Here is a 24856-nt window from a genome sequence, read left to right on the forward strand (position 1 = left end):
AGCACTATAAACTTTATTAAAATATATTTATATAAATTGCTTGCGCTTATAAATAAAATTTTATGCTTGGAGTTAAAACAACATGTATTTAGGTATTATGCATGTATGCTTATGTTCTACGACAAATAAATATATGTACCTTTGAATATACATATGTATATTTATATATGTATGTATAATTTGCAGATATTTCTCATTTAAACGCATACGCATGCATTCCTAAAAAACTATAACAAATTGAGCAAAAATTTGTATTGCAAATTGCATGAAAAGCGAAAACATTTGAAGTACACAATTAAGCGTACAATTTATCTTTAGGTTATAAACTAGCTTTGATTGAGACAGTGAAAAGGAATAGAGAGAAAGAGAGGAAGAACGAGGGGAGAGTGAGAGTTGGATTTGGGGCAGCAATTGTGTAGCATACCGCCGAAAATGCATTCATGCAACTCGTCGCCGTGGCCTAGCTCTCCCAGACCTCGTCGCGCTGTTTGGCAGCTAAAAGTTTCCGTTCTAAAAGAAAGAAATGGATTGGATTTAAAACAACTATTAGTGATATGGATAAAACACTTACCTTTGGCTTCGCGTAGGACACGCCTTTCGTTCTCCCTTTCCTCCGGTGCTGTAGGCAGCTTAACACCAAGAGCACCGGACACCAGACGACGCGCCAACGCCGTACAAGTCTCTGGTCGTTGTCGATAAGGCTGAAGCGAAGTGGCGCCCGCCTTCTTCGCCTTGAGACGCGACTCCAATGTGGCCTCGGCCAGTGGTTTTAACTTAACAAATGGATGACCCATGGTCAAGACTTCAGCAGCTGCCAAATGAATAAAAATCACAATTATATTTTGCCTTAGATAAGCAACGCTCACGCCTTCTACTACACACCAATGCGGGAGCTGCTAAAAACGGCCAGAGCATGTGTATCATCCACCCATTTAATGTCAAAGCCGGCACTTTTGTATTGCGAGAAGAGCATTAGCAAATCCGGTGTCTTGAATTCCACAGGGAAATTCGAGATCTCCAGCACATGCGGAAACTCCTCCTCATTGAGCAGCGATTGCTTAATGTGATAAAGCTGAAGTAATAGAAAATAAATAGAATATTAATTGCAACATTTACGCAACTACATTTACTCACGCTATAATCCATTTTGGGCAATTCAATTTTGCATTTGCCTACCGATTCGGTGAGCTCCTGCAGAATCTTTGGATTCAGACAGTCACCGTTCTCGTCAAACATATTCTCCCAGTCATCTTCATTTTCCTCATCGTCATCCTCGGTGGTGCTATCGGCAGGTGGCGTAAGCGATGCAGCGGATGCTGCTGTTGCTACTGCGGTGGCAGCAACATTGGTTGTCTTGGGCGCTGATTCAATCTTTTCGGGTATCTCAAGCACATCCGATACAAAAGTTTGTTTCATGATGCGACGGTTGCTGCGATTGATTTCCTATAAGCATAGACAGAAAAATGAATGAAATACTTCCCCTTAAATGTAATTTAACGCATTTACCTTGGAGGCTCGCTGCAATTCGCGCACTTCGTTATCACATTTGTTCGCATCCTCAGTCGTTGGCGCATTGCTGTTGGCTCTTGGCAGCGCAGCATCTTCGATGCGCAACGATTGCTGCTGTTGCTGTTTGTGGGTTTTGCTCGTCTTTGTTCGCATGGTCTGAAAATTTAGTGGAATTGTTTTAGTTTGAGTTTGGCTAACAAAGTTAGAGTATAATTACCTCCTTATCACAGTTATCTGATGGTAGTCCTGACGTTGGTATCTGTTTGGCTTGGTTTTCGCTAGGCGCAATCACAAGCAACGTATCTGGCTCAATCGTTTTGCCAACTGTTTTCTTTCCGCGATCTCTGCGAGATCTTGATTTCTTTGTTTTCGCTTGCTGATGCTGCTGCTGCTGCTGCTGTTGACCGTTGCCGTCGTCTGATTTCGACGGGTTTGCATTCACAACTGGCATGCCTAATGGCTGTGGCTGTAGCTGTGGAGTGCACGTAGTCGGTGCTGTTGCTGCTGCTCCGGTTGGCGTTGGCGTCGGCATTGCCGCTGCTGCTGTTGTTGTTGTTGTTGTTGTTGGAGGCGTTGTTTGACTGCGTCGTGCCCTTGGCACATAAACCGCTCGATCGGGACGTCGTTCACGACGCGTTGCTGCTGCTGCTTCGGCCGCGGCGGCGCTTGCTTGCTCTCTGCGAAGCAGTTGATCAAAACAAAGCAGCAAAAAATAATGAAAGGTATCCGATTAACACACACGCACACACAAAAGACAGAAGAATTTCGTAAAAAAAACAGTTGTTGAGTGCAAGCACCTTACAAAGAATTGCAAAACTATAATGCAATAACAATAAAAACGAATTTTTTATCAAATACAAACGCTTTCAAAGCACTGCGTTCAATTATGATTATAAAACTGGTGTATTTTAACTAAACAAAAAAAGGTTGCTGGGTTTTAATCTATTTGCTTTGCGTACCTGCCTGGAGACCTTTTGCGTGCGACTGAGGTAGTTGTCGAGATTATTTCTGTTGTTGTTGTAGTTTGTGGTGCTGCGGCAGTCTCTGGCACCGTTTCGTTCGTTGCAGCTACTGCTGTTGCTTCCTCACTGCTGTTGTGCCTGAGTGCGGGCGGCCTGTAGAGATCCACAGAGTTCGATTTACTTACTGCAAAAGAAAACCAAAACAAAAAGAGCAAAAAGAAAGGAATTAGCAAACTTTAATCATTTCATCAGGTGAAGCAACGCATTTGGCAAAATGTATACATATATATATATATATACATACACAAATATACAAAATTCACTAATGTTGACCCAATTTTACGTTCGTTCGCTTTGGGCACTGCTTCGTGAATGTCAACATGTCTCGCTCAAACAGGGCGCGATAAGGCTGAAGCGAAGTGGCGAGCGAGACGTGCCAAGAGGGGAGGGGAAGAGCGAGTTAGCTGAGAGCTGAGTGTATCAACTTGAAAGCAGCTCGCGAAAGAGGGGACTGAAAAGCTGCGTGACCCACAAACAAAACGAACTGGCGCCCGTACGTTCGCCATGCGGAAACTCCTCCTCATTGAGCAGCGATTGCTTAATGTGATAAAGCTGAAGTAATAGAAAATAAATAGAATATTAATTGCAACATTTACGCAACTACATTTACTCACGCTATAATCCATTTTGGGCAATTCAATTTTGCATTTGCCTACCGATTCGGTGAGCTCCTGCAGAATCTTTGGATTCAGACAGTCACCGTTCTCGTCAAACATATTCTCCCAGTCATCTTCATTTTCCTCATCGTCATCCTCGGTGGTGCTATCGGCAGGTGGCGTAAGCGATGCAGCGGATGCTGCTGTTGCTACTGCGGTGGCAGCAACATTGGTTGTCTTGGGCGCTGATTCAATCTTTTCGGGTATCTCAAGCACATCCGATACAAAAGTTTGTTTCATGATGCGACGGTTGCTGCGATTGATTTCCTATAAGCATAGACAGAAAAATGAATGAAATACTTCCCCTTAAATGTAATTTAACGCATTTACCTTGGAGGCTCGCTGCAATTCGCGCACTTCGTTATCACATTTGTTCGCATCCTCAGTCGTTGGCGCATTGCTGTTGGCTCTTGGCAGCGCAGCATCTTCGATGCGCAACGATTGCTGCTGTTGCTGTTTGTGGGTTTTGCTCGTCTTTGTTCGCATGGTCTGAAAATTTAGTGGAATTGTTTTAGTTTGAGTTTGGCTAACAAAGTTAGAGTATAATTACCTCCTTATCACAGTTATCTGATGGTAGTCCTGACGTTGGTATCTGTTTGGCTTGGTTTTCGCTAGGCGCAATCACAAGCAACGTATCTGGCTCAATCGTTTTGCCAACTGTTTTCTTTCCGCGATCTCTGCGAGATCTTGATTTCTTTGTTTTCGCTTGCTGATGCTGCTGCTGCTGCTGCTGTTGACCGTTGCCGTCGTCTGATTTCGACGGGTTTGCATTCACAACTGGCATGCCTAATGGCTGTGGCTGTAGCTGTGGAGTGCACGTAGTCGGTGCTGTTGCTGCTGCTCCGGTTGGCGTTGGCGTCGGCATTGCCGCTGCTGCTGTTGTTGTTGTTGTTGTTGTTGGAGGCGTTGTTTGACTGCGTCGTGCCCTTGGCACATAAACCGCTCGATCGGGACGTCGTTCACGACGCGTTGCTGCTGCTGCTTCGGCCGCGGCGGCGCTTGCTTGCTCTCTGCGAAGCAGTTGATCAAAACAAAGCAGCAAAAAATAATGAAAGGTATCCGATTAACACACACGCACACACAAAAGACAGAAGAATTTCGTAAAAAAAACAGTTGTTGAGTGCAAGCACCTTACAAAGAATTGCAAAACTATAATGCAATAACAATAAAAACGAATTTTTTATCAAATACAAACGCTTTCAAAGCACTGCGTTCAATTATGATTATAAAACTGGTGTATTTTAACTAAACAAAAAAAGGTTGCTGGGTTTTAATCTATTTGCTTTGCGTACCTGCCTGGAGACCTTTTGCGTGCGACTGAGGTAGTTGTCGAGATTATTTCTGTTGTTGTTGTAGTTTGTGGTGCTGCGGCAGTCTCTGGCACCGTTTCGTTCGTTGCAGCTACTGCTGTTGCTTCCTCACTGCTGTTGTGCCTGAGTGCGGGCGGCCTGTAGAGATCCACAGAGTTCGATTTACTTACTGCAAAAGAAAACCAAAACAAAAAGAGCAAAAAGAAAGGAATTAGCAAACTTTAATCATTTCATCAGGTGAAGCAACGCATTTGGCAAAATGTATACATATATATATATATATACATACACAAATATACAAAATTCACTAATGTTGACCCAATTTTACGTTCGTTCGCTTTGGGCACTGCTTCGTGAATGTCAACATGTCTCGCTCAAACAGGGCGCAACAAGTGAGCGAGTGAGCGAGCGAGATACGTGCCAGAGAGGGAGAGGGAGAGAGAGCGAGTTAGCTGAGAGCTGAGTGTGATGCAACTTGAAAGGCAGCTCGCGAAAGAGGGCGACCTTGAATAAGCTGCGTGACCCGAACAAACAAAACGAACTGGCGCCCGTACGTTCGCCGGCGTGTTTGGCTTTATTTTTAGTCGTTTACACACGCACACACACAAACGTAAATAATTAATTGGAATTCGTTTTATTTTATTTTTGTTCGGTTTTCTTTGTTTTTGGTTTGTCTATTTGCAAAATATTTTTAAGCTTGCCAATTGTGCCAACTTCCATTGCATACATAAAACACGCATGCACACACATGCATAGATGTAATACATACACATTTATGTATGGTATTTCCTCAATATTTGTTAAATTCAATTTTAAAGACTGAGTATAATTAAATATTTTACAGCACTCATTAAATATCGATTAACATAACTTTAATGAGCACACCAAGCAAGCGTTATTATTTTTATCGTAATACTTACAAGGTGTTTCGCTGATATGCTTCTTAACGCCCATTTTACACAGTTCCGTTACGCGTTTTCTGCTTGCGCTGCTGCTTCTACCGTTGCTTCGCCAGCTCTTCACTGGCTGTTGTTGCTGATGCTGCTGTTGTTGTTGTTGTTGCTGCTGCTGTTCGTGTTTACGGCTGTCAGAACAATATTAAGAACTTGTTAAATAGTTGTATTAGTATATATGTAAGTGCACTACTTACGATTCAAATCCGTGCGGATCGATAAGCTGATTACGAAAACAGACAACCGTGCGTCGATGAGGGCCTTGACCCACGGAAAACGTTAAAAGATCGTATTGCTGTCGATAGTTCTCACATGTTTGATGTATGAGATAACGGCGATAATTGTTCACAGGTGGAAAGAGCAGCACACTACAAAAGAAAGAGGCCAAAGCGAGTTAGCGCTTTGTGTGTGTGTGCGTGCGTGTCTCTCTTTCGTTCACTCTGTCCCTCTCTCTATATTTTGTTTCTTTACAGCTAACAGGTTGTCGCCAACTAGAGAGAAGAGACGGGCAATAAGAAGCACGCAAAGCCCGACTTGTAAATAACTTCTTATGCAACAGAAACAATAGCGCAATGTAACAATTAACATACATACAATAACAATAATAATAATGAAAATATTACACGAACAAACTGCTGATGGTGCGAGTCGAAGTTGTTTATTGCATTGCAATTAATTGTTTATTAAACGCGTCTTGCATTTTAAACGCCACAAAAACCGTGTTACCAGCTCTAAACACAAACGATGCAATGCGGAAAGCAATGTTGCATGTTACACTATTATTGTTGTTGTTATTGCAGCTGCTGCTGTTGCTGTTGTGGGGCAGCTGGGAAAACTCGAAATTGTGGCATTTGCAAACCGGTAATATCGCATCGAGGCCCCACTGTGAATTTGATGTTGTTTTTGCCAGTTTCCGCGTTGTTACGGACACAAATAAACAAGAAAAGTGAGAGAGAGAAGCGTGGCACGAAATGAGTAGGGACGCCAGGAATCTAGTGCCACAACTAGGATTTGTTTTTATTGTTGTTGTTTTTCCCACCAGCTGCTGCTGCTGCTGCTTACGACCGAAGCCTTTTTATGCCACAGACACATTTGCACGCACACAGGTTCACATACTCACACACTCACTCAAATCTACACATTATATATATCCACGCACACACATATATTCGTGTGCTTCAGAAGTTCTAAGAGCTCTTACCCACTGCTCAAACGCTTTTTTAAAAACAATTCAATATCGACTCCAACATTATAAACGAATTCCTGATCGATCAAGCTTAAATTAGCTGTGAACGTGTTTTTCCGTTCGCCGTTCTCCAGCTTTTTATTAAATATGCGACAATGTCGCCACACATAAATACAGTTTAGAACTTTTTTCACGTTTCACGAAGTCAGTGTGTACACATCAACTGATTTGACAAATTTCTATTATCGATATTTGACGTTCTGTACGATAGGATTAACGCGATGTTATAAAATATCGATAGTTTATTATTATGAAAATAATAGGTAATGGTTGATGATTGTAGTAAGTATATTTATTAAGTAAGTATATTTATTGTAGTAAGTATTTAGTATAGTGGCGAGCTATATATTAGTCGTGCGCTCATGTGTATATAAAAACTAGGTTATGCCACTGAAAATAACTCCAATGAATAAATTTTATATGCATAGCTAACAATGTTCCATTAAATGTAGTACATCTGTACTTTGCATGTTTACAAAAAAATGTAAACAAAAATCAGCTGTTCTGGATTTGATTCCATTGAACCAGTATCGAACCTAATCATAAAAACAAACCATTACAACAAATCGACAAAATCATCGATAGTAATGCAATCGCATAGCAAAAATAATTTTGGAAAGTGCAAATTGCGAACAACGGTAATACGCAAAGTTGTTTTGTTTGTGTTAACAATTTTTACTATACATTCAAACGAATAAGTGTTCAATTTATATCTTGGTCTAAATCGCAAGTGTTTAAAATTTGAAAAATAAAATCACCTGAACAAGGTTACAATCAACGAATGCGTCTTAGAGAAGAGTGTGGGGGTGAAAAGCAGACAACGACAACTGTGCCATTGGCATAGAATTTTTGCATATACATACATACAAGGCATCCAAAAGGGTCACACTTACACATGCACATACACACACACATACAAATAGTGTCTCATTTTGACGATTAACAATAATATAATTGCAGACAAAACTGATACAGGGCCAGGGACGTTGACGTCGTCGCCATCGTCGTGATAATTGGAAAGTGGCAAAAAAACAACAACATCAAAAAACGAGCGCACAACGGTAATAGTACCCAATACACACATACACAGACGAACATATGTGTATACACAGGCACGCACACATGGAGGCGTTTGTTTGATGTACAATTTAGAGCAATCGAGCAACGAACAAAAGACAGACAAACAAATTATGACGGCGCGTGAAAATGTTGCCAGCCGTTTGTCCAAATTGATGCTCAGCAATAGCAACAGCAACAGCAATGGCAGCAGCAATAGCAACAACGGCAGCTCAGCAGCCACGACGGCAGCAACTATGTCCATGGTGCAATCACCGACGTCGCCTGGCGAGCAATCCGAGTTGAATCAATTGAAACGCGATGCGGATCCGCAGTTCTCACGCTTTGCAGATTACTTTGTGATATGTGGCTTGGATTTGGATACGGGCCTGGAGCCCGATCGCTTTGCAGGTAGACCACATCAACAAGTAGTTAGAAAGTTGTCAATATATTAACTCGAGTTTCTCTTTATATTTTTTAGGTGATAATTTGCACTGTTCGCCGCTGGATCGCGCCTACAAGAGCAAACCATTAGCCCATTATCCCGAAAATGTAGCCTGGAATCCATTTGATGCACACGGCATATGCATGGTAGGTGCAGCCACCGAAGCTATATGGGCGAGGTCTTCAATTAAGTTCAATTGCGTGCATGATGATGCAAGCAAGTCTAGCCCTCCAATCGGGCACAGTCCAAGTGCCCTGAACACATAAATATGAAATTCATGCTTCACTGACTTGGTGCTCATTGATGATGATATGACTGCGAGCTGCTTTTAATTGATGCCACATCAACAGCGACGACTGCGCTGTCGATAAGCAAACAGCCACGCGTAGCTTATCATACAAAAAAATCTTGACATGTATATAGTTTGAGTATCTTAAGTGCCCAGCAATGTATATATACATTTATTTATATATAATAGGCATATTTATATATATATTGGGCATCTGTTTCTGAAACGTTTTACAGTGATTGCATTTTATGAAGCGAACAAATGATTTTCTTATGTAGAGCTTAACGACAGCCGATAATTGAAGATTTATAGATACATTAGCAAATGCATTCTGTTATGAAATGACTTATAAGTAGATCTGATTGTTTTGTATGAATACTTATCTATTTTGCTTTCCTCTTTCAGTTGTCGCTGCCGCAGGGATTGCGCTTTCGCACTCAGAAACACAACATTGAGCCAAAGTTCCATTCGTTTGCCACAACGCGAGAGGATGGCAAACGTTGTTATGGTTTCAGCTTGGTCTTCTACGAGGAGATACGCAATCGCAATATTTGCGGCGCCATCCATACGCTTCAGTCCATGTTTATAACGGAGCTATCGAATGGGCAGCAAACGCATTCACTGAGCCGTATCAAACAGGATGGACCGGTCAGTCGTTCGCTGCCGCGACACTTCAAAGTAGCCGGCCAGGCGCCGCAGTCCGCACAAAGCTATTATGACATTAGCAAGGACAAACTATATGTGGCCAAAAGTATCTCATTGATTTGTCAAGCTCCCTATGCATTTGCCGCTGAGCTGTTCCTCAAGAATCTGTACCGGTAAAATGGGGGTTTTACTTTAAACCTAATCTATCTAAAGTCTTATCTTTAATTTTGTAGTTAAATATTCTTCACGCTTAAAGTATTTACACTATTTTTTACTATATGTCAGCTTGCAGTGATATTTAATATTCTATGATTTATACCAGACATAACATTTACTATCTAATCGTTGCTCGGTCATATATATAAATTATTAACAGACTTTTTATATAAATTAATTCAATATATATTGTTTATATTATCAGTTAAGATAAGATTCGATTTGTGCACAGCTGTAAATGTAATTATAAATTTACTTTTGCAGTTGTCTTCCACGACAGCCAGGCGCTGGCATTAGCCTGGAGTCGTATGTGTATAACATACTCTATGAAGTGATGCTGCCTCAGCCGGGCAAATCGATACGTGTCTATTTGCCACCTATGGAGCCACATCTGCCAGCTATTGCATTGATCCTGCAGCGTCCTGCACTGGCCACTGAGCTGCCGCTGCTGGACTTTCCGCTGCGTTTGCTCTTTAGTTATCTGGGTGTGGAATGCGTCATTCAGCTGTTGACCTGTGTGCTGCTAGAGAGCCAGGTGCTGCTGCGTTCCACAGGTGAGAAGCTCAACAACGACTCGTTTAATCTCTTTCATAAATAACACATCTATTCCTTTGGCAGACTACCAAAGACTCATGATTGTGGGCGAGAGCATAACATCGCTGCTTTTTCCGTTCATTTGGCCGCATGTCTATGCGCCTATTCTGCCTGCTGCACTGCATCATTTTCTGGACGCGCCTGTGCCGTTTGTGATGGGTCTGCATGCTGGATGCGAGGCGGCGCATAAAATTGGCAGCGAAGCAGCTTTGTGCTTTGTGGACATCGACAAGAAGCACATACAGCTGCCCGAAGAGCTGCCCGTGTTTCCGCACAAGATGGACTTTATGGCCGAAATTATCTCGGTGCTGGACAAGTTTGAAATAGAGCGCGATCGCGCCCAGGAGCCCAGCCTAAAAAATGGCTACGCCATGCGTGGCGGCGCCGATGCCATGATCTCTAGCTGCACACTGCCCAACGGGGTGCAGGCGGCGCGGCGAAGCAAAGAGCGCTTCCAGCAACTGCAGGAAACAGTTTATACGCTGTCTGGCGGAGGTGGCTCGCCCGCACAAATGCCAGGTGTAGACTACCAACCATTGGTGGCGCATCCATCGAAAATAGACCATGTGCCGCGCATTGCTGATTTTCTGCGTCGCAAAGGTGGCATGCGTGCTGCACAGGCTGGTGGTGGTTCACCTGTTGGCAGTCCCACTCTGTCCTTGTCCTCCTCACCAGTGGGCATATATCATGATGTCGATGCCGTGGATGGAACACTGCCGCCCTCTCGCATGGGCTCGTTATCACGGCGCACTGAAAAGCCAAATTTATCGGCTGTGGAACAATACTATCAGGATTTGCGCATAAATAATTCGTTGCGGGAGATATTTCTGAATCGTTTCGCTCACATGTTCCATGCCTACGAATACTTTGTCATTTATCCCAATCAGGCCAAGGACGAGTGGCTCTCGAATCGCGAAACATTGCAGAACTTTGACAAGTCGTCGTTTCTCTCCGATCAGCCAGAACATCATCGCGCCTTTCTCTCGCGCTTCCTTGAATCTCAAATGTTTGCCACACTCATTGACAACAAAATATTGGCCATGTGGGAGCCACAGCCTGATGAGCAGCTGCAGCTATTCGATCAGCGCATTAAGCTGCTAAGGTAAGCATCGTCTTGCATTGCTGTGAGTTGAGTTAAAAACTTTGATTTGTTGCTTCACAGACGTCGACATGGCGAGAACATGATCTGCGCCACCAGCTATGAGCCGTGCGTGCTCAGCCAGGACTCCCAGCAGCGCTTCGAGAAGCGTCTCAATTGCATAGACATTGAGGTGACGCCGCCAAGTGAGATTTTATCGAATCTGAGTTACATATTCTTCACCGCTTAAAGTATTTACACTATTTTTTAACTATATGTCAGCTTGCAGTGATTATTTCATATTCTAGATTTATACCAGACATAACATTTACTATCTAATCGTTGCTTCGGTCATATATAAATTATTAACAGACTTTTTATATAAATTAATTCAATATATATTGTTTATATTATCAGTTAAGATAAGATTCGATTTGTGCACAGCTGTAAATGTAATTATAAATTTACTTTTGCAGTTGTCTTCCACGACAGCCAGGCGCTGGCATTAGCCTGGAGTCGTATGTGTATAACATACTCTATGAAGTGATGCTGCCTCAGCCGGGCAAATCGATACGTGTCTATTTGCCACCTATGGAGCCACATCTGCCAGCTATTGCATTGATCCTGCAGCGTCCTGCACTGGCCACTGAGCTGCCGCTGCTGGACTTTCCGCTGCGTTTGCTCTTTAGTTATCTGGGTGTGGAATGCGTCATTCAGCTGTTGACCTGTGTGCTGCTAGAGAGCCAGGTGCTGCTGCGTTCCACAGGTGAGAAGCTCAACAACGACTCGTTTAATCTCTTTCATAAATAACACATCTATTCCTTTGGCAGACTACCAAAGACTCATGATTGTGGGCGAGAGCATAACATCGCTGCTTTTTCCGTTCATTTGGCCGCATGTCTATGCGCCTATTCTGCCTGCTGCACTGCATCATTTTCTGGACGCGCCTGTGCCGTTTGTGATGGGTCTGCATGCTGGATGCGAGGCGGCGCATAAAATTGGCAGCGAAGCAGCTTTGTGCTTTGTGGACATCGACAAGAAGCACATACAGCTGCCCGAAGAGCTGCCCGTGTTTCCGCACAAGATGGACTTTATGGCCGAAATTATCTCGGTGCTGGACAAGTTTGAAATAGAGCGCGATCGCGCCCAGGAGCCCAGCCTAAAAAATGGCTACGCCATGCGTGGCGGCGCCGATGCCATGATCTCTAGCTGCACACTGCCCAACGGGGTGCAGGCGGCGCGGCGAAGCAAAGAGCGCTTCCAGCAACTGCAGGAAACAGTTTATACGCTGTCTGGCGGAGGTGGCTCGCCCGCACAAATGCCAGGTGTAGACTACCAACCATTGGTGGCGCATCCATCGAAAATAGACCATGTGCCGCGCATTGCTGATTTTCTGCGTCGCAAAGGTGGCATGCGTGCTGCACAGGCTGGTGGTGGTTCACCTGTTGGCAGTCCCACTCTGTCCTTGTCCTCCTCACCAGTGGGCATATATCATGATGTCGATGCCGTGGATGGAACACTGCCGCCCTCTCGCATGGGCTCGTTATCACGGCGCACTGAAAAGCCAAATTTATCGGCTGTGGAACAATACTATCAGGATTTGCGCATAAATAATTCGTTGCGGGAGATATTTCTGAATCGTTTCGCTCACATGTTCCATGCCTACGAATACTTTGTCATTTATCCCAATCAGGCCAAGGACGAGTGGCTCTCGAATCGCGAAACATTGCAGAACTTTGACAAGTCGTCGTTTCTCTCCGATCAGCCAGAACATCATCGCGCCTTTCTCTCGCGCTTCCTTGAATCTCAAATGTTTGCCACACTCATTGACAACAAAATATTGGCCATGTGGGAGCCACAGCCTGATGAGCAGCTGCAGCTATTCGATCAGCGCATTAAGCTGCTAAGGTAAGCATCGTCTTGCATTGCTGTGAGTTGAGTTAAAAACTTTGATTTGTTGCTTCACAGACGTCGACATGGCGAGAACATGATCTGCGCCACCAGCTATGAGCCGTGCGTGCTCAGCCAGGACTCCCAGCAGCGCTTCGAGAAGCGTCTCAATTGCATAGACATTGAGGTGACGCCGCCAAGTGAGATTTTATCGAATCGTGCAGCCTACTTTCGCAGCTTTCCGTTGCTCGAGAAGGGTGTATTGAATCAGGAGTGCGCCTCGAGGTAGTGTTTTATGCACTTGTACCCAACTTTTTGTACCTACACTCCACTCCACTCCAATCCACTCCAGTCCCAGAGCACGTTCCCTTTTCCCGACTTCCAACTTAGCCTAATCATTTCGCATTTCCCTCCACGCCGTAGAGCCTCTATTCCACCTCTTCCTCCACCTGAAGTCGTTGATACTACCCAATTGTGTTAGCATATGTATTATATAGTATCTGTATTAGTGCAGATGTTCAGTCTGTTTTGTCTTCCAATTAGAATGTAACTCGTGTTGCTTTTGTTTTCCTTTTGTACAATAATTTATTGATTAACATTTACTTAAGCCAATAAATTGCGACGACAGCAAATAATAATTCATCAACTGTTGTTAAATTTTTCGTTTCTTTTTTTTTTGCATTTTTCTCTCTCGTTTTGATCCTTTGCACCGCATGCGCACACATCCTTTGCATTATTTGGACTCACTTTTAGTAACTACAATTAATCTAAATCTTTCTCTCTCAAAATTTCACTTAAACTTCAAACCATGCCGCTAACCATTCATAAAAAACAAACAAAAAACAAAATCAATCCTTGAACAGAGGCAACAGCTTGCGGCGAGTTAAGAATGGCAACAAGTGGCGCGCTCGGGAGATATCGCTGGATCAGAAGCCGGCGAACAGTGCCAATTGCAACTCGAATGCGGCCATCAATCGACTCTCAGCTAATCTGACCACAGCGGACGTCAGTCCCGCTCTGATAGCCCAGGCCAACTGGACATTTGTGGAGCGTTTGCTAAAGGTAACAAAGCATAGCCGAGCGACTCTTGACTGCAGCTGTAAATGCCTTAAATTTTAACAGGACATCAAATCAAAGACGAAGCGCATGCTGCTCGAAAAGATGGGCAACGAGGCGGTGGCCCTGGGCCTCAAAGGCGACGGCGTTGAGGAGAACACGCTCATAGCGAGCATGTGTGATTTGCTGGAGAAGATATGGTCTCATGGCTTGCAGAATAAACAGGGCAAGTCGGCGTTATGGGCTCATCTGCAGGCCTATCTGGAGCAGCAGGAAGCACGCAGCGTGGAGCCTGCAACGCCTGTGTCCAGCAGCCCCAGCAGCAACAAGATGAACATTGCCAGTGCTTCGCCAGCGTTAGCCTGGAATGCCATGCGCAAGCGCATGGATTGTAAGTGCATCGATCATGTATGGCAAGTGCATCTAATGTAAGCTTTACTCTTTACTGAACAGATCTGTCCACATTCCAAACGGACTTCGACAGTCCGCCCAGTCCGAACCGCAGTCGTTCACGGGACCGCAACAAGTTTGTAGGTTTGGAGCAGCTGTGCCCGCTGCCCGAGTCGTTGGAGTTTGATGTCAAGTGGGTTTAGACTGTGGCTCTAGCTAATTTGACACATTAATCACAATCCTCTCCTCTCTCCCTTTAGAAACGTGCTGGCCATGGCGGACATCAAGACACATATTGGGTATACACGCGCCTGGGTGCGTCTCTCTTTGGAGAAGAAACTCTTGTCGCGTCACTTTCGCACGCTGCTCTCTGATGAGAGTCTGCTGCGTACACTCTACAAGCGTTCTGCCTTCCTGCGCTGCGAGGAGGAGAAGGAGCAGTTTCTCTATCATTTGCTCACGCTCAATACTGTGGACTACTTCAGCTTTACCAACATCTATCCCACAACGAGTAGGTTATGCTAAGCTAAGACAGAGAGATATTTATTTTGTGATTAACACTCTTTGCTTCTCTTCGCTTAGAATTGCCCTATCGAGTTGTCATCTTTCCTTCGCGTAAACACGGCTCCTATCACACCTCCAGCAACGTGTGGATCATGGTCTCCGGTACCATGAATGAAACGCAACGTGTGCCCGTGCCCAAAGGCTCGCTGGAGTTCATTTTTCATGTGAGTCGAACCCCTATATTATTGCATTCACACTCTCTGACTTCTTTATAATGACTTGCAGTACAAGAATCTGGGTTTGCTGACCACCATGCGCATAGGACATGACAATTCCGGGCAGAGTCACAAGTGGTTGGTGGAGCAAGTGGTAATGCGCAATGAGGTCACTGGGCACACCTACAAGTAATTTACACTTAATAACCACATTTGAATATCAAATAACACGCAATTGTGAATTTAGATTCCCCTGCGGCCGTTGGCTGGGCAAGGGGGTCGATGACGATTCGACTGAACGTTTGCTGGTGGGTCAACGTGTGTGCACCAGCGTTAAGAATGCCGAACTAGTGCCACCTACACGCACACCGCCACGTACCCGCAGTCCCAGTGTGCAGCGCCAGGAGTCGGTGTCGCCTTCAGAAATCCAACATCAGCTGGGCAACTGCGTCAATGTGATTGTCAAGTGGCATTACAAACCGAGCCGGGATCGGGATGTGGGCACTTTGACAAATCTGTTGTGTGGTGATGATGGATTGGTTAAATGCCTGGAACAGGTCTTCCTCTGTGGCTTTCGCTCATCCCGTTTCTTTGGACGTAATCTGTACATCTGGGATTACTTTAGTGGGTGCTTTATAATATTGATTATGCTGTAAACTAAATTAAAGTGTATTTTGCAGCCAAGATCAAAGAGCTGTTCGAACAGAATCTGCAACAGGAACTAGATGATTCGGCATCCAGCATGGACTCCTCCTTCAGTAATGGCAGTTGCAACAGCCTGCAACGACGTGAAATTTCCAGCATATGGCGTCTCTATGTGCAGCTGATGGATGAGATCAACGGCACGGCCAGTACATTGGGCAAAGATGGCAAATTTCAGCTGCTTATATGCCTCAGTTTAAGGTCTGATAAGTTAAATTAAGTGAAATAAGTATAGTTTTATATTACATATGTTGCATTTTCAGGGAGCATCTATTGACACGCCTCATCAAGCCCATGGCCTTGACGAAGGTCACACAGGAGCTATACGAGGAGGAGAGTTTTTTGCGTCGCCGCAATCTTTTGACATTTCTTATTCAAATTTTGGAGCCGCTAGATGATTGCCACATCGTGCTGGAGAACTCTATAACACAGGGCATACGCATTCCATCCCAGTGCTGAGAAAATAATAAGTCAATGTATCTCCCAGCCAACCACACACCCACAGACATTTGCAACCAGTGACCTAGAATACTCATACATATGCCCTTAATACCCAAACGGGGAATCTCTAACCAAAACTCGAATTCGTTGTTAGTTTGATCTAAGCTATAAAGACTTGTCATCCAATTTTAATCCTAATCCAAAACACTTGCCATCCAACTCGCTTGCCAAGTGTCTAAGAGTCAAAGTGTGAAGCCAAAGTTGAACAAATAATTGTGCAATTATGAAATTAATCCCAAATAATTCTAAAAAATGTTGTTCAGTACGAAAAATTGTGTAGCTATTAGCATTTAAGCTACTCCAATAACTTGGTCAATTTTTACCCTAAGTTAGTGAATTTATTTTTATAACGGTTGCTTTTTTTTATTTAGTTGATGTACCAAAGAGTTTTTGTGACATGAATTTTGTCATTATTTAATGATATTATTATTGAAATTAAGTGAGAGATTAAGATTACTGGTGTTTACGTTAATATAAAGCTTTATTTTTTTATTTTATTTAGCGAAAAAAAAAAACATTTATAAAGTTATTGAGTGTCAATAAATATACAAAAGACAGCCACAATAAGGCAAAAAATACAATATTATAGTCTATTTTAATTATATTTAAGTTATTTAATAGATTTATAAATAGCGTTTTCCCCAAGATTGTAAACATGAAGTAATTAGCATTCGATTACAAAATGTAATTGATGGCAACGTGCTATTAAATTATCGATATACGCCTGTTTAACCGGTGGCATAGATTAACAGTGTGGCAACGCTTAACATAAGTTACTCTGAGCGCGATTTCCACTCGTTTTGTTGCGACGGACAGACGCGGACACATTAGGTTTAAACCATTTGATGTAGTTGAAACATCAACAAATAACAATATCACTAAGTGAATCAGCGACGATCGTTAATAATTGCCACTCAGGCGTACAGTGCTAAAAAAACAATTCAATTCCTGGTGCGTTATATTGTATGAAAAAAGAAAATATATAATACAACGTAGCACCACGAGCACTCATCGATTTTTAGCCGAAAATTTCAAGCTAAAATAAAAGAAAAGTTGAAAGTAAGTTGGCCTAAATTTTTCTTTTAGTAGATTGTGTGTGCTGTTGCCTTTTGGGTTACACTAAAAATGCTTATATGTATGTGCACAAATATTTACAAAGCGGGCAGTGCGGCGGCTGCTGCTGCTCCCCTGCCAATTGGCGATGACGTTGACGCGCTGCCCGTGACGTGAGCAATTGCCCTGTTTCGTTCTCTCTCTGTCTGCTCTCATTTAGCAAATTAACACTAGATTTTGATTTGTTCTTCATGCGCTCAATATGCGTCTTTATGGATTACTTTTTCCGCCAAGGCTCAGATGTTTACATAACAACGCTGCTCAGGTCCCAGATATTTGATGCATTCGCACAACAGCTGCTGCTGCTGCTGCGCCATTGATTTGTTCCACAACCGGCGTGGCGACGCCAATTCCTTTCAGCCCTCCCCCTTAACCCTAACCAGAGGTCGTCGCCACGTCATTCTCTCGGCATCGTACGACTTTCATGGGTTTGTTGTGGCACTTGCAACGCGCAGTGCTGCTCTCTCTTATTTTATTTCTCTTGCTCTCTCGTTTTCTCTTTAGTAATCGTTCTGACCTTTTCTTTCAAGTGTGGCACCTCTATTAGCGAACTTTGTGCTCTGATCGTATGATTTAAAGTTGGCACCGTCATTGTCGGTTGGCATTGCAAAAAAATAAATAGCAAAAAAAAAAAACAAATTTAATAATAACCAAGCAATGCCCAGATTACTCATGCTTGACGCTGACGTCGCTGCCAGCTGCGCTCATGCTCCACTTTCCCAAGCGGCCACTCGTTTTTTTTACCGTTGCCTAATTTTGACTCTGGTCTCAAAACTATGAATGTACATACCGAAACGAAACAAAAATAAAGGAGAGCGGAGGAGAGGAGAAGGAGAGCGTAGTAAGAGAGAGCGTTCGATCGTGGCGTACGCATGTGAAACCTACGCACAGTTAGTCAGCTGTTTTCGTTACTCAATGAAACCGTTTATCGACATTCATGTGTGGGTGACTTCTGTGTGTATTTGTTTGTAGTGGATTTATTTTGTCAGTGGGTACAAACATTTCAAATTGAATTTTTCGAGAATTTGTGCGGTAAAGTAGTACGATTATCAGCTTATCGAGCAACTATGCCAATAGCTGGTGTAAATTGAACAAATAGTTCGCTAATAACTCTTTATCTATATTTTTATGCAATGAACACGTGAGCCAGTTCAAGTGTGACAGATTTAAGGCGTACCAGAAGCTTTAACTTTTACTTTAATTACATTATATAAAGTAGAATGTGTTTCAGTTGTGCTGTTTCACCGGACAAATTCCAATTGAATTTTTTATTTTGGGCAAATTATTGAATGGTGATAATGCTTGGGAGCCAACTGTGGGGTTATCAATGCAACGCATATGTAATACAAAATATGGTATATTGTTGCTCTATATATAGAAGCAAGACAAGCAGCTTATCAATGAATAACAGCGCTCCCACCTTATGTTAACGTGGATTTTACGTGTTGACTGTACTTTAAAGTCGCTGTCGAACGAAAATTCCAAGAAAACATACAACAAAACATAAATTCCATTTTTTTGCGTCTTGGCCTTTCCACACGACTTTTTTGTCAGAAAAAGAAAGAAACACGAGCTACGAACGTTAACCCCATATTGGAGCTTAGCTTAGAGGCGTTTCAGATGACGATAGTGAATTTTCGTTGTTTGGTGGGGAATTTTGCAAGGTTCGCTCACTCAAAGTATTAAGTAGAGTACGTATTTAGTATATACAATGTATAGATCCGCCTGTTATCGCTGCGTTCGCCGCTTATCAGTGAACTCGTGCTTGAATCAATATATAGACATATGGCATACTATATATGTATTTATATATTTTACCGTTAACTATTATTTTATCTATGTACTTAGTACACTTCGTCATTTTGGAACTCATTAACTTATGTGTACAGAGTGCAGCGGAAACATGTTTCAAAAAGATAATGGAGGTAAAATGTTAAGATTAGACAACAGGTAGCTACCAGGCGGCCAACTTTATCACTGCTGACTTTGCCATCTGCCCATTTTCAGATGCGTTTTGCACTCTTCATTTACCACGTACCCATGTTCTGGTTTTTTTTTTTTCATCGTACTTTGTTTACGTTTTGAGTCATGCATACACTGGCAGGGGATCAATGTATGCAAATTTTTTTGTGTGTATGAGACTGTTCGCCGATCGTACGATTGGAGCTGACGCTTGCTTGCGACGCCACTGGCTGAGCAAAAATTGCCCGCAGCTGCTCTTAAAACCACGTTACGATTCTTCTTGTTGCTTGGCACCGAATTATCACGTTTTTTGCAGTCTCAATTTCACCATTTCTTCTACCGCAGAGCAAAAATAACGATTACATCAGTGGCATAAAATCCAGTTTTGTGTAAAACTAACTTGAACTTGAACGAACGCGCGATCGTGAGTGAGAATGCGCAGGTTCAAAGCCGGTTTAGCATGTGCACAATTGAATGAGTCAGCTGAACCCTAAGCACTAGCAGCCTTGAACGGAGTACCCTTAAGGGCTAACTGTTGGTCTCCGGGCTGGTATATTTTTCCTACTAACCTTATCATAGCTACACGATAAGAAACGCTAAGGCTCTGGCGTACAGACAAACAAAACAGCTTTGACGTAATATGCCTAGTCAAGGCCAGGCAGCGCTCTAAACAAACTATATAAATATTTTATGAGACCAGCACACAGCATTGGATAAATTTAAAAATTGTATAAAAAGCACGCAACGAACAGCTGATTGCACAGAGTAACGCGCTTGTGCGCGAGAGACAAGGAGAGAGAGAAATATATCTATATAGCTATAGATTCTTTACGCTCCCTAAATATTTGTGTTTACGTGCATTTTTGGACTTTAATTAATAAATTGTGTATCTATAAGTGTATATGTGCGTATGTGTGCATAGTGAATGGTTCGAGTTGTCATCGAACCCAACAATAACGGTATTTGATCAACTGTATGTGTTAAGATTTACTTTCTATTTAGCTCACTCGAAATACATTTGCGATCAAGCTGAGAGAGCGCTCCCACACTATCTCTCTCTTTCTGTCAGTCCTATGATGAATGCTGAATACGTGCCAGAATGTGTTGTTGTTTTTAACATTCTTTACCTTCGTTTTTATTGTTATTTCGCTGCTGCATTTTGTTTTATTTTTGTATCAAAGCGCGTGGCAAAGCGAAACAAATAACAATTATAGCGAATTGATTTGTCCATGGCATCCGGCAGCAATTTATTGAAAATGTCACGTGTCGTATCCGCCATAGTGAGCAAGAAGAAGCAACAGCGCCAGTCGTACACACGCGCGCACACAAATGAATTTACATCATATTACATATGTACACACTTGCTCTCGCTTACATGTATTCGTTTATTTATTTATGTATACACTTGTTCGCTCTATTTGCAGAATTTCAACAACAACGAAGAGTTCAATTTTAGTGTGTACAAGTTTTAAGAGTAAATCAGGAAAACTGCCGCGACCGCTACAACAGAGACGCTGCGATGGCAACTTCATCCGTAATCGCCAATAACACCAACAACACAATTAACGCGGGCGCAGCTGCCTCTGCTGTTGCCAGCGCCGTTGTAGTCACATCGACGTTAAGCACTCGAAAGCGCACCTACGAGACAGCCATTACCATGCCTGCCATTGACGCCAAAGAACTGACGACAACTCAGCGCACAACCACAGGCACGCCTCCAGCCAAGGCGAGTAGTCCCTGCCCGGGTAAGCCGATAATTGTGGACATGGCTGGGCCACACGCAGCGACCACACTGCGCGACGTCACGCGCACAATCTCACAGAGCGAGGCGGATGACGGCGCCGAAGCGACCTCACCTGATGACGCTTTGCCCGCCAGCTCCTCAACTGCGGTGTCGGAGGAGTATCTCAATGGCAGCACTGGAGTTAAACGCAAATATGTTCCGCCCACAGCTTCACCGGTATTGCCGCTGTTGTCCCCACCACCAATGTTACTTTCCACGCCGACTCCACCGCCGTTAACGTCCTCAACAATGGCCGCATCCTCCTCCCACCAATCTTTCAACAGCAGCGGATTTGCTGATCTAGCGGTAAGTGTGCAAACGAGACAGCAAGCGAAATGTTTTGCCTTTCACAAGGTCAACTCAAATAGATTGCATCATCGGAGATTGTAAACAGAAATTCGCACTTTCAAAGAATTTCTATAAAAAAGCGTCTTTGTTTTATTTAATCTTGCGATTTCCAAGGAAAAAGAAAAAGGAAAATAGAGTTATTCTTGCGAATAGTTGATGACTAATAGAGGCGAAAGAGACTAGATGTATTGTGTAGATGTGTAGATTGTGTAGATGTATTAGATTGGCCAATATTAGAATTGATTATGTCTGTAAGACTTTTGTTTCGCAATATACATTTATATTAATGTACAAAAGCTATTAGATAACTTGTGGCCAGTTATTAGTTGATAAAAAAGTCATTCATTACTCATATAAATATATATGTACAAATGTATTAACCTATTTAGTTGCATATATTTTTATGTATTTTATTTCCTCGTGCAGATTATTCAAGCGTGAAATGATTTCAGTGTACATACATACACATACATATGTATATAGTGTAGATACATACATTTATATATATATATATATACTGACACTTATTTATACGTATGTATGTAGGTGTGCATGTCAAATGTCTGTTTTTTTTTTAATTAATGTGTTTTTAGCTATTTCTTTTATTTTGCTTGACACAAGTTATTAACTTTTTAATGAGGAATATTTTTGACTAATGTTTTTTGCCAATGTATATTTTGTAATTTGCATTTTACAGATTATTTTAAACTTACTCAAATAAGCTTTTAGCCTTAAAAATAAATTTAAGTAAACCAGGGCTGCCCACCTTCAAACTGTGAACCCACTTAATTACAGGGTTAAGGTTTGGTATGTGAAACTCCATAAACACCAGCTTGAGCTTGAAATGAAGTAAACCAGGGCTGCGTACTTAAAGACTGCGCGACAACTTGCTATCTTCAGGCATGGTTCATTATTAACATTCATTCTTTGTAACTCCAAGCTAGAACTAACTCAGTTCACGTTCTATCTTTCGGTCTTGGTTCGTACATAAATTGTGTGCTTGAATCAGTTCAGCTTTTAACGTTTTATATGTGTAATTTATATTTGTTTATTGTATTTGCTGCAACATTTCCATTTATAGAAAAGTGATCTGATTTTTTTCTCTTGTTTTTGGCAATCAGTTTTGCTGCGCTGCTGCGAATTTGATTGACGACACTTTGATTAGCTGCTCGCGTTCGCCATTAACTGACTTGTTCAGTACGGTATCATACGATATCGCCTGATGCTGCTGAGAGCAGCGCCTCGTGCCAAGTCGTGCCTAGTCGTGCGAGCGAGACTAGTGTCAGCGTTTTCCCAATGTAAATTTAGAGATGCACACATACATGTATGCATATACTCAAATTGATTCAATTGAAATTTGTGGCCAGTTTCCATGTCTCGTCCGTCCTTCCGTTCACTTTATTGTTGTCAATTGTATTGATTTGGAAGCAGTTGCCGCCAATTAATTGAAAGCCGCTGCGCAATTGAGTCGGCCAATCGGAATCCTCGACAGCAAGTCGCAGTGAGCCGAGCATTTGTTGTGGCTGGTTGGCAAAGTGGGAGCAGTTGCCGCATGGAGCTCTCAGTTAGACAGCTGTAAGCAAACCAAGCAGATCATATTTTCACTGTGATACGACAGCTCTAAACAAATATATATTTATTTGATACAAATATATACAAACCATAAAAGAAAGAAAGGAAAAAAAAAGAAAAAATTCCTAAAAATGTCCGATCAGCAAGAGGCGCCGCCGACGCCCCAAATGTTTGAGTTTAAAATGTTACCGCTGCACATGGACTTTAAGGAGTTTGTAAGGGCTTGAAAATGTGTCAAAGTTTAGCTTGGCTAAGCCCCCGTTTTCCATTTTCCCTTTGCAGACAATTTGCAAGCCAGCGCCCTTCTCCTGCGATGAGGTGGCTATATTGGAACGTGAACGTTGCGACTATACTCAGCGGATTACCTATCAAATGGCCCGCTCCGGTCAGACGAGTCGTCGGGTGCGCGTGTATGCGGATGGCATCTACGATCTGTTCCATCAGGGCCACGCCAGGCAGCTGATGCAGGCCAAAAACATCTTTCCCAATGTCTATTTGATTGTGGGCGTATGCAATGATGAGCTCACGCATCGCATGAAGGGACGCACTGTCATGAATGGCTTTGAACGCTATGAGGGAGTGCGTCATTGTCGCTACGTTGATGAGGTGAGTGCTAGAGACTATCTAGATTGTATGCCTCTCTCATACTCGATTATTTCCAATTCGTTTGCAGATTGTTCAGAGTGCCCCCTGGACGCTATCGGATGAGTTCATAGCGGAAAATAAAATTGACTTTGTGGCACACGATGACATTCCCTATGGACACGATGGCCTAGATGATATCTATGGCCCGTTGAAGGCGCGTGGCATGTTTGTCGCCACGGAACGTACCGAGGGCGTATCCACTTCGGATATTGTGGCGCGTATTGTTAAGGATTATGATTTGTATGTGCGTCGCAATCTGGCTCGCGGCTATTCCGCCAAGGAACTAAACGTTTCCTTTCTATCTGAGAAGAAATTCCGTTTGCAAAACAAAATGGATGAGCTGAAGTCGCGTGGCAAACGTGAATTGACCAAAGTCAAGGGCGACATTATCACCAAATGGGAAGAAAAATCTCGTGAATTCATTGACACATTTCTACTGCTTTTTGGACGAGAGCGTCTGAATCATTTATGGAACGAGTCGAAGGGCAAGCTTATACAGGCACTCAGTCCGCCCGGTAGCCCGTCCGGCTCTGTAAATGGCGACGATTTGGATGGCGAGGGCAATGATTCAGATGAGTATTTGGAACTGCCCGCCGAGTACAGTGCAGGAAGTACAAATTCACTGAATGGAAATAGCAAGAACCGTTCCTCACTGGCTAGGCCCAGTTATCAGACCCGCTCGACGGTTGCCTCATCGCCGGATGACTTCGATGATGATGATGATGATGCTGTTTACGATGCAGAGTTCGTAGAGCGGCGCAGCAATTAAATGAATTAGTTAGTTGTAGTGTGAGTGTGTTGCAAGCAACCATATTTTACAGATTTCAAATTTGGCTAGTTTCGCTTTCTCTCTATTGAAACTATTGTATATTTATTAAATTGGCTTTTCGTGCGATTAACTCGTGTGGCATTTCTCTTTCCACACAACACAAACTGTCGCAATATGCTTTAGCTGTACTAAACTAAGTGGTATTCTGTCGTCGTGTTAGCTTTAGTTGCACCTGCACTTGTCTACCCTTAAGACTATCCTGTAGCCAATTTTTAGCCAAAAGAGAATTGAAAGGAATAAGGAAAAAATGGAAAATGAAGCTGCAAACACTTTACAAAATGTGAAATGCTGTAGCGCAAAAGGAAACGAAATGAAAATCCAATACAA

General features: G+C 42.8%; 3 protein-coding genes across 6 annotated transcripts; 2 read left to right on the plus strand and 1 right to left on the minus strand.

The window, feature by feature from the left end:
- Positions 1 to 300: 300 nt before the first annotated feature.
- Positions 301 to 6829, minus strand: LOC111603675 (flocculation protein FLO11). Its single transcript, XM_030225682.1, has 16 exons — positions 6652 to 6829; positions 5648 to 5818; positions 5418 to 5581; positions 4480 to 4666; positions 3738 to 4197; positions 3518 to 3676; positions 3146 to 3454; positions 2957 to 3083; positions 2776 to 2859; positions 2469 to 2655; positions 1727 to 2186; positions 1507 to 1665; positions 1135 to 1443; positions 883 to 1072; positions 572 to 811; positions 301 to 510 (listed from the first exon to the last, which is right to left on the minus strand). Exons 3-16 carry the CDS (start codon positions 5449 to 5451, stop codon positions 461 to 463), a joined length of 2955 nt encoding a protein of 984 aa, XP_030081542.1. The 5' UTR covers positions 5452 to 5581; positions 5648 to 5818; positions 6652 to 6829; the 3' UTR covers positions 301 to 460.
- Positions 6830 to 7228: 399 nt separating this feature from the next.
- On the plus strand, positions 7229 to 16641 carry LOC111603690 (DENN domain-containing protein 5B). 2 transcript variants are annotated; one of them, XM_030222818.1, is made up of 17 exons: positions 7229 to 7334; positions 7657 to 8163; positions 8234 to 8343; positions 8892 to 9304; positions 9612 to 9901; positions 9966 to 10330; positions 12173 to 12927; positions 12988 to 13194; positions 13773 to 13971; positions 14032 to 14356; positions 14419 to 14548; positions 14616 to 14866; positions 14938 to 15083; positions 15145 to 15263; positions 15322 to 15698; positions 15755 to 15977; positions 16040 to 16641. In XM_030222818.1, exons 2-17 carry the CDS (start codon positions 7836 to 7838, stop codon positions 16233 to 16235), a joined length of 4434 nt encoding a protein of 1477 aa, XP_030078678.1. In that variant the 5' UTR covers positions 7229 to 7334; positions 7657 to 7835; the 3' UTR covers positions 16236 to 16641. The 2 variants fall into 2 exon arrangements, with proteins under 2 accessions (XP_030078678.1, XP_030078674.1); XM_030222814.1 differs by lacking the exons at positions 12173 to 12927; positions 14032 to 14356; positions 14419 to 14548; ... (4 more) ...; positions 15755 to 15977; positions 16040 to 16641 and adding an exon at positions 11104 to 11230 and having other exon boundaries at positions 7232 to 7334; positions 9966 to 11043; positions 13115 to 13194; positions 13663 to 13855.
- A 429-nt stretch (positions 16642 to 17070) lies between these two features.
- Positions 17071 to 24753, plus strand: LOC111603688 (choline-phosphate cytidylyltransferase A). 3 transcript variants are annotated; one of them, XM_023321371.2, is made up of 4 exons: positions 17071 to 17336; positions 20777 to 21441; positions 23338 to 23661; positions 23729 to 24753. In XM_023321371.2, the coding sequence occupies exons 2-4, from the start codon at positions 20872 to 20874 to the stop codon at positions 24467 to 24469; spliced, it is 1635 nt and encodes a 544-aa protein (XP_023177139.1). In that variant the 5' UTR covers positions 17071 to 17336; positions 20777 to 20871; the 3' UTR covers positions 24470 to 24753. The 3 variants fall into 3 exon arrangements, with proteins under 3 accessions (XP_023177139.1, XP_023177138.1, XP_023177141.1); XM_023321370.2 differs by lacking the exon at positions 17071 to 17336 and adding an exon at positions 20210 to 20325; XM_023321373.2 differs by lacking the exons at positions 17071 to 17336; positions 20777 to 21441 and adding an exon at positions 22830 to 23270.
- Positions 24754 to 24856: the final 103 nt, after the last annotated feature.

The sequence above is a fragment of the Drosophila hydei genome, unplaced genomic scaffold, assembly GCF_003285905.1.
Source record: "Drosophila hydei strain 15085-1641.00,03,60 unplaced genomic scaffold, DhydRS2 tig00000001-arrow-pilon, whole genome shotgun sequence".
Lineage (NCBI taxonomy): Eukaryota > Metazoa > Arthropoda > Insecta > Diptera > Drosophilidae > Drosophila > Drosophila hydei.

Bases quoted from the DNA above. Each gene is read 5' to 3' on its own strand.
- LOC111603675 (XM_030225682.1), bottom strand. From the start codon at position 5,451: ATGGGCGTTAAGAAGCATATCAGCGAAACACCTT. The intron at 4,667-5,417 runs GTAAGTATTACG...TTTCTTTTGCAG, and splicing joins GCATATCAGCGAAACACCTT to TAAGTAAATCGAACTCTGTG. The intron at 3,455-3,517 runs GTAAATGCGTTA...CTATGCTTATAG, and splicing joins AATTGCAGCGAGCCTCCAAG to GAAATCAATCGCAGCAACCG.
- LOC111603690 (XM_030222818.1), top strand. From the start codon at position 7,836: ATGTACAATTTAGAGCAATCGAGCAACGAACAAAAGACAGACAAACAA. The intron at 8,344-8,891 runs GTAGGTGCAGCC...TTCCTCTTTCAG, and splicing joins ATGCACACGGCATATGCATG to TTGTCGCTGCCGCAGGGATT. The intron at 13,972-14,031 runs GTAACAAAGCAT...AAATTTTAACAG, and splicing joins TTGTGGAGCGTTTGCTAAAG to GACATCAAATCAAAGACGAA.
- LOC111603688 (XM_023321371.2), top strand. From the start codon at position 20,872: ATGGCAACTTCATCCGTAATCGCCAATAACACCAACAACACAATTAAC. The intron at 21,442-23,337 runs GTAAGTGTGCAA...TTCCCTTTGCAG, and splicing joins GCGGATTTGCTGATCTAGCG to ACAATTTGCAAGCCAGCGCC. The intron at 23,662-23,728 runs GTGAGTGCTAGA...ATTCGTTTGCAG, and splicing joins ATTGTCGCTACGTTGATGAG to ATTGTTCAGAGTGCCCCCTG.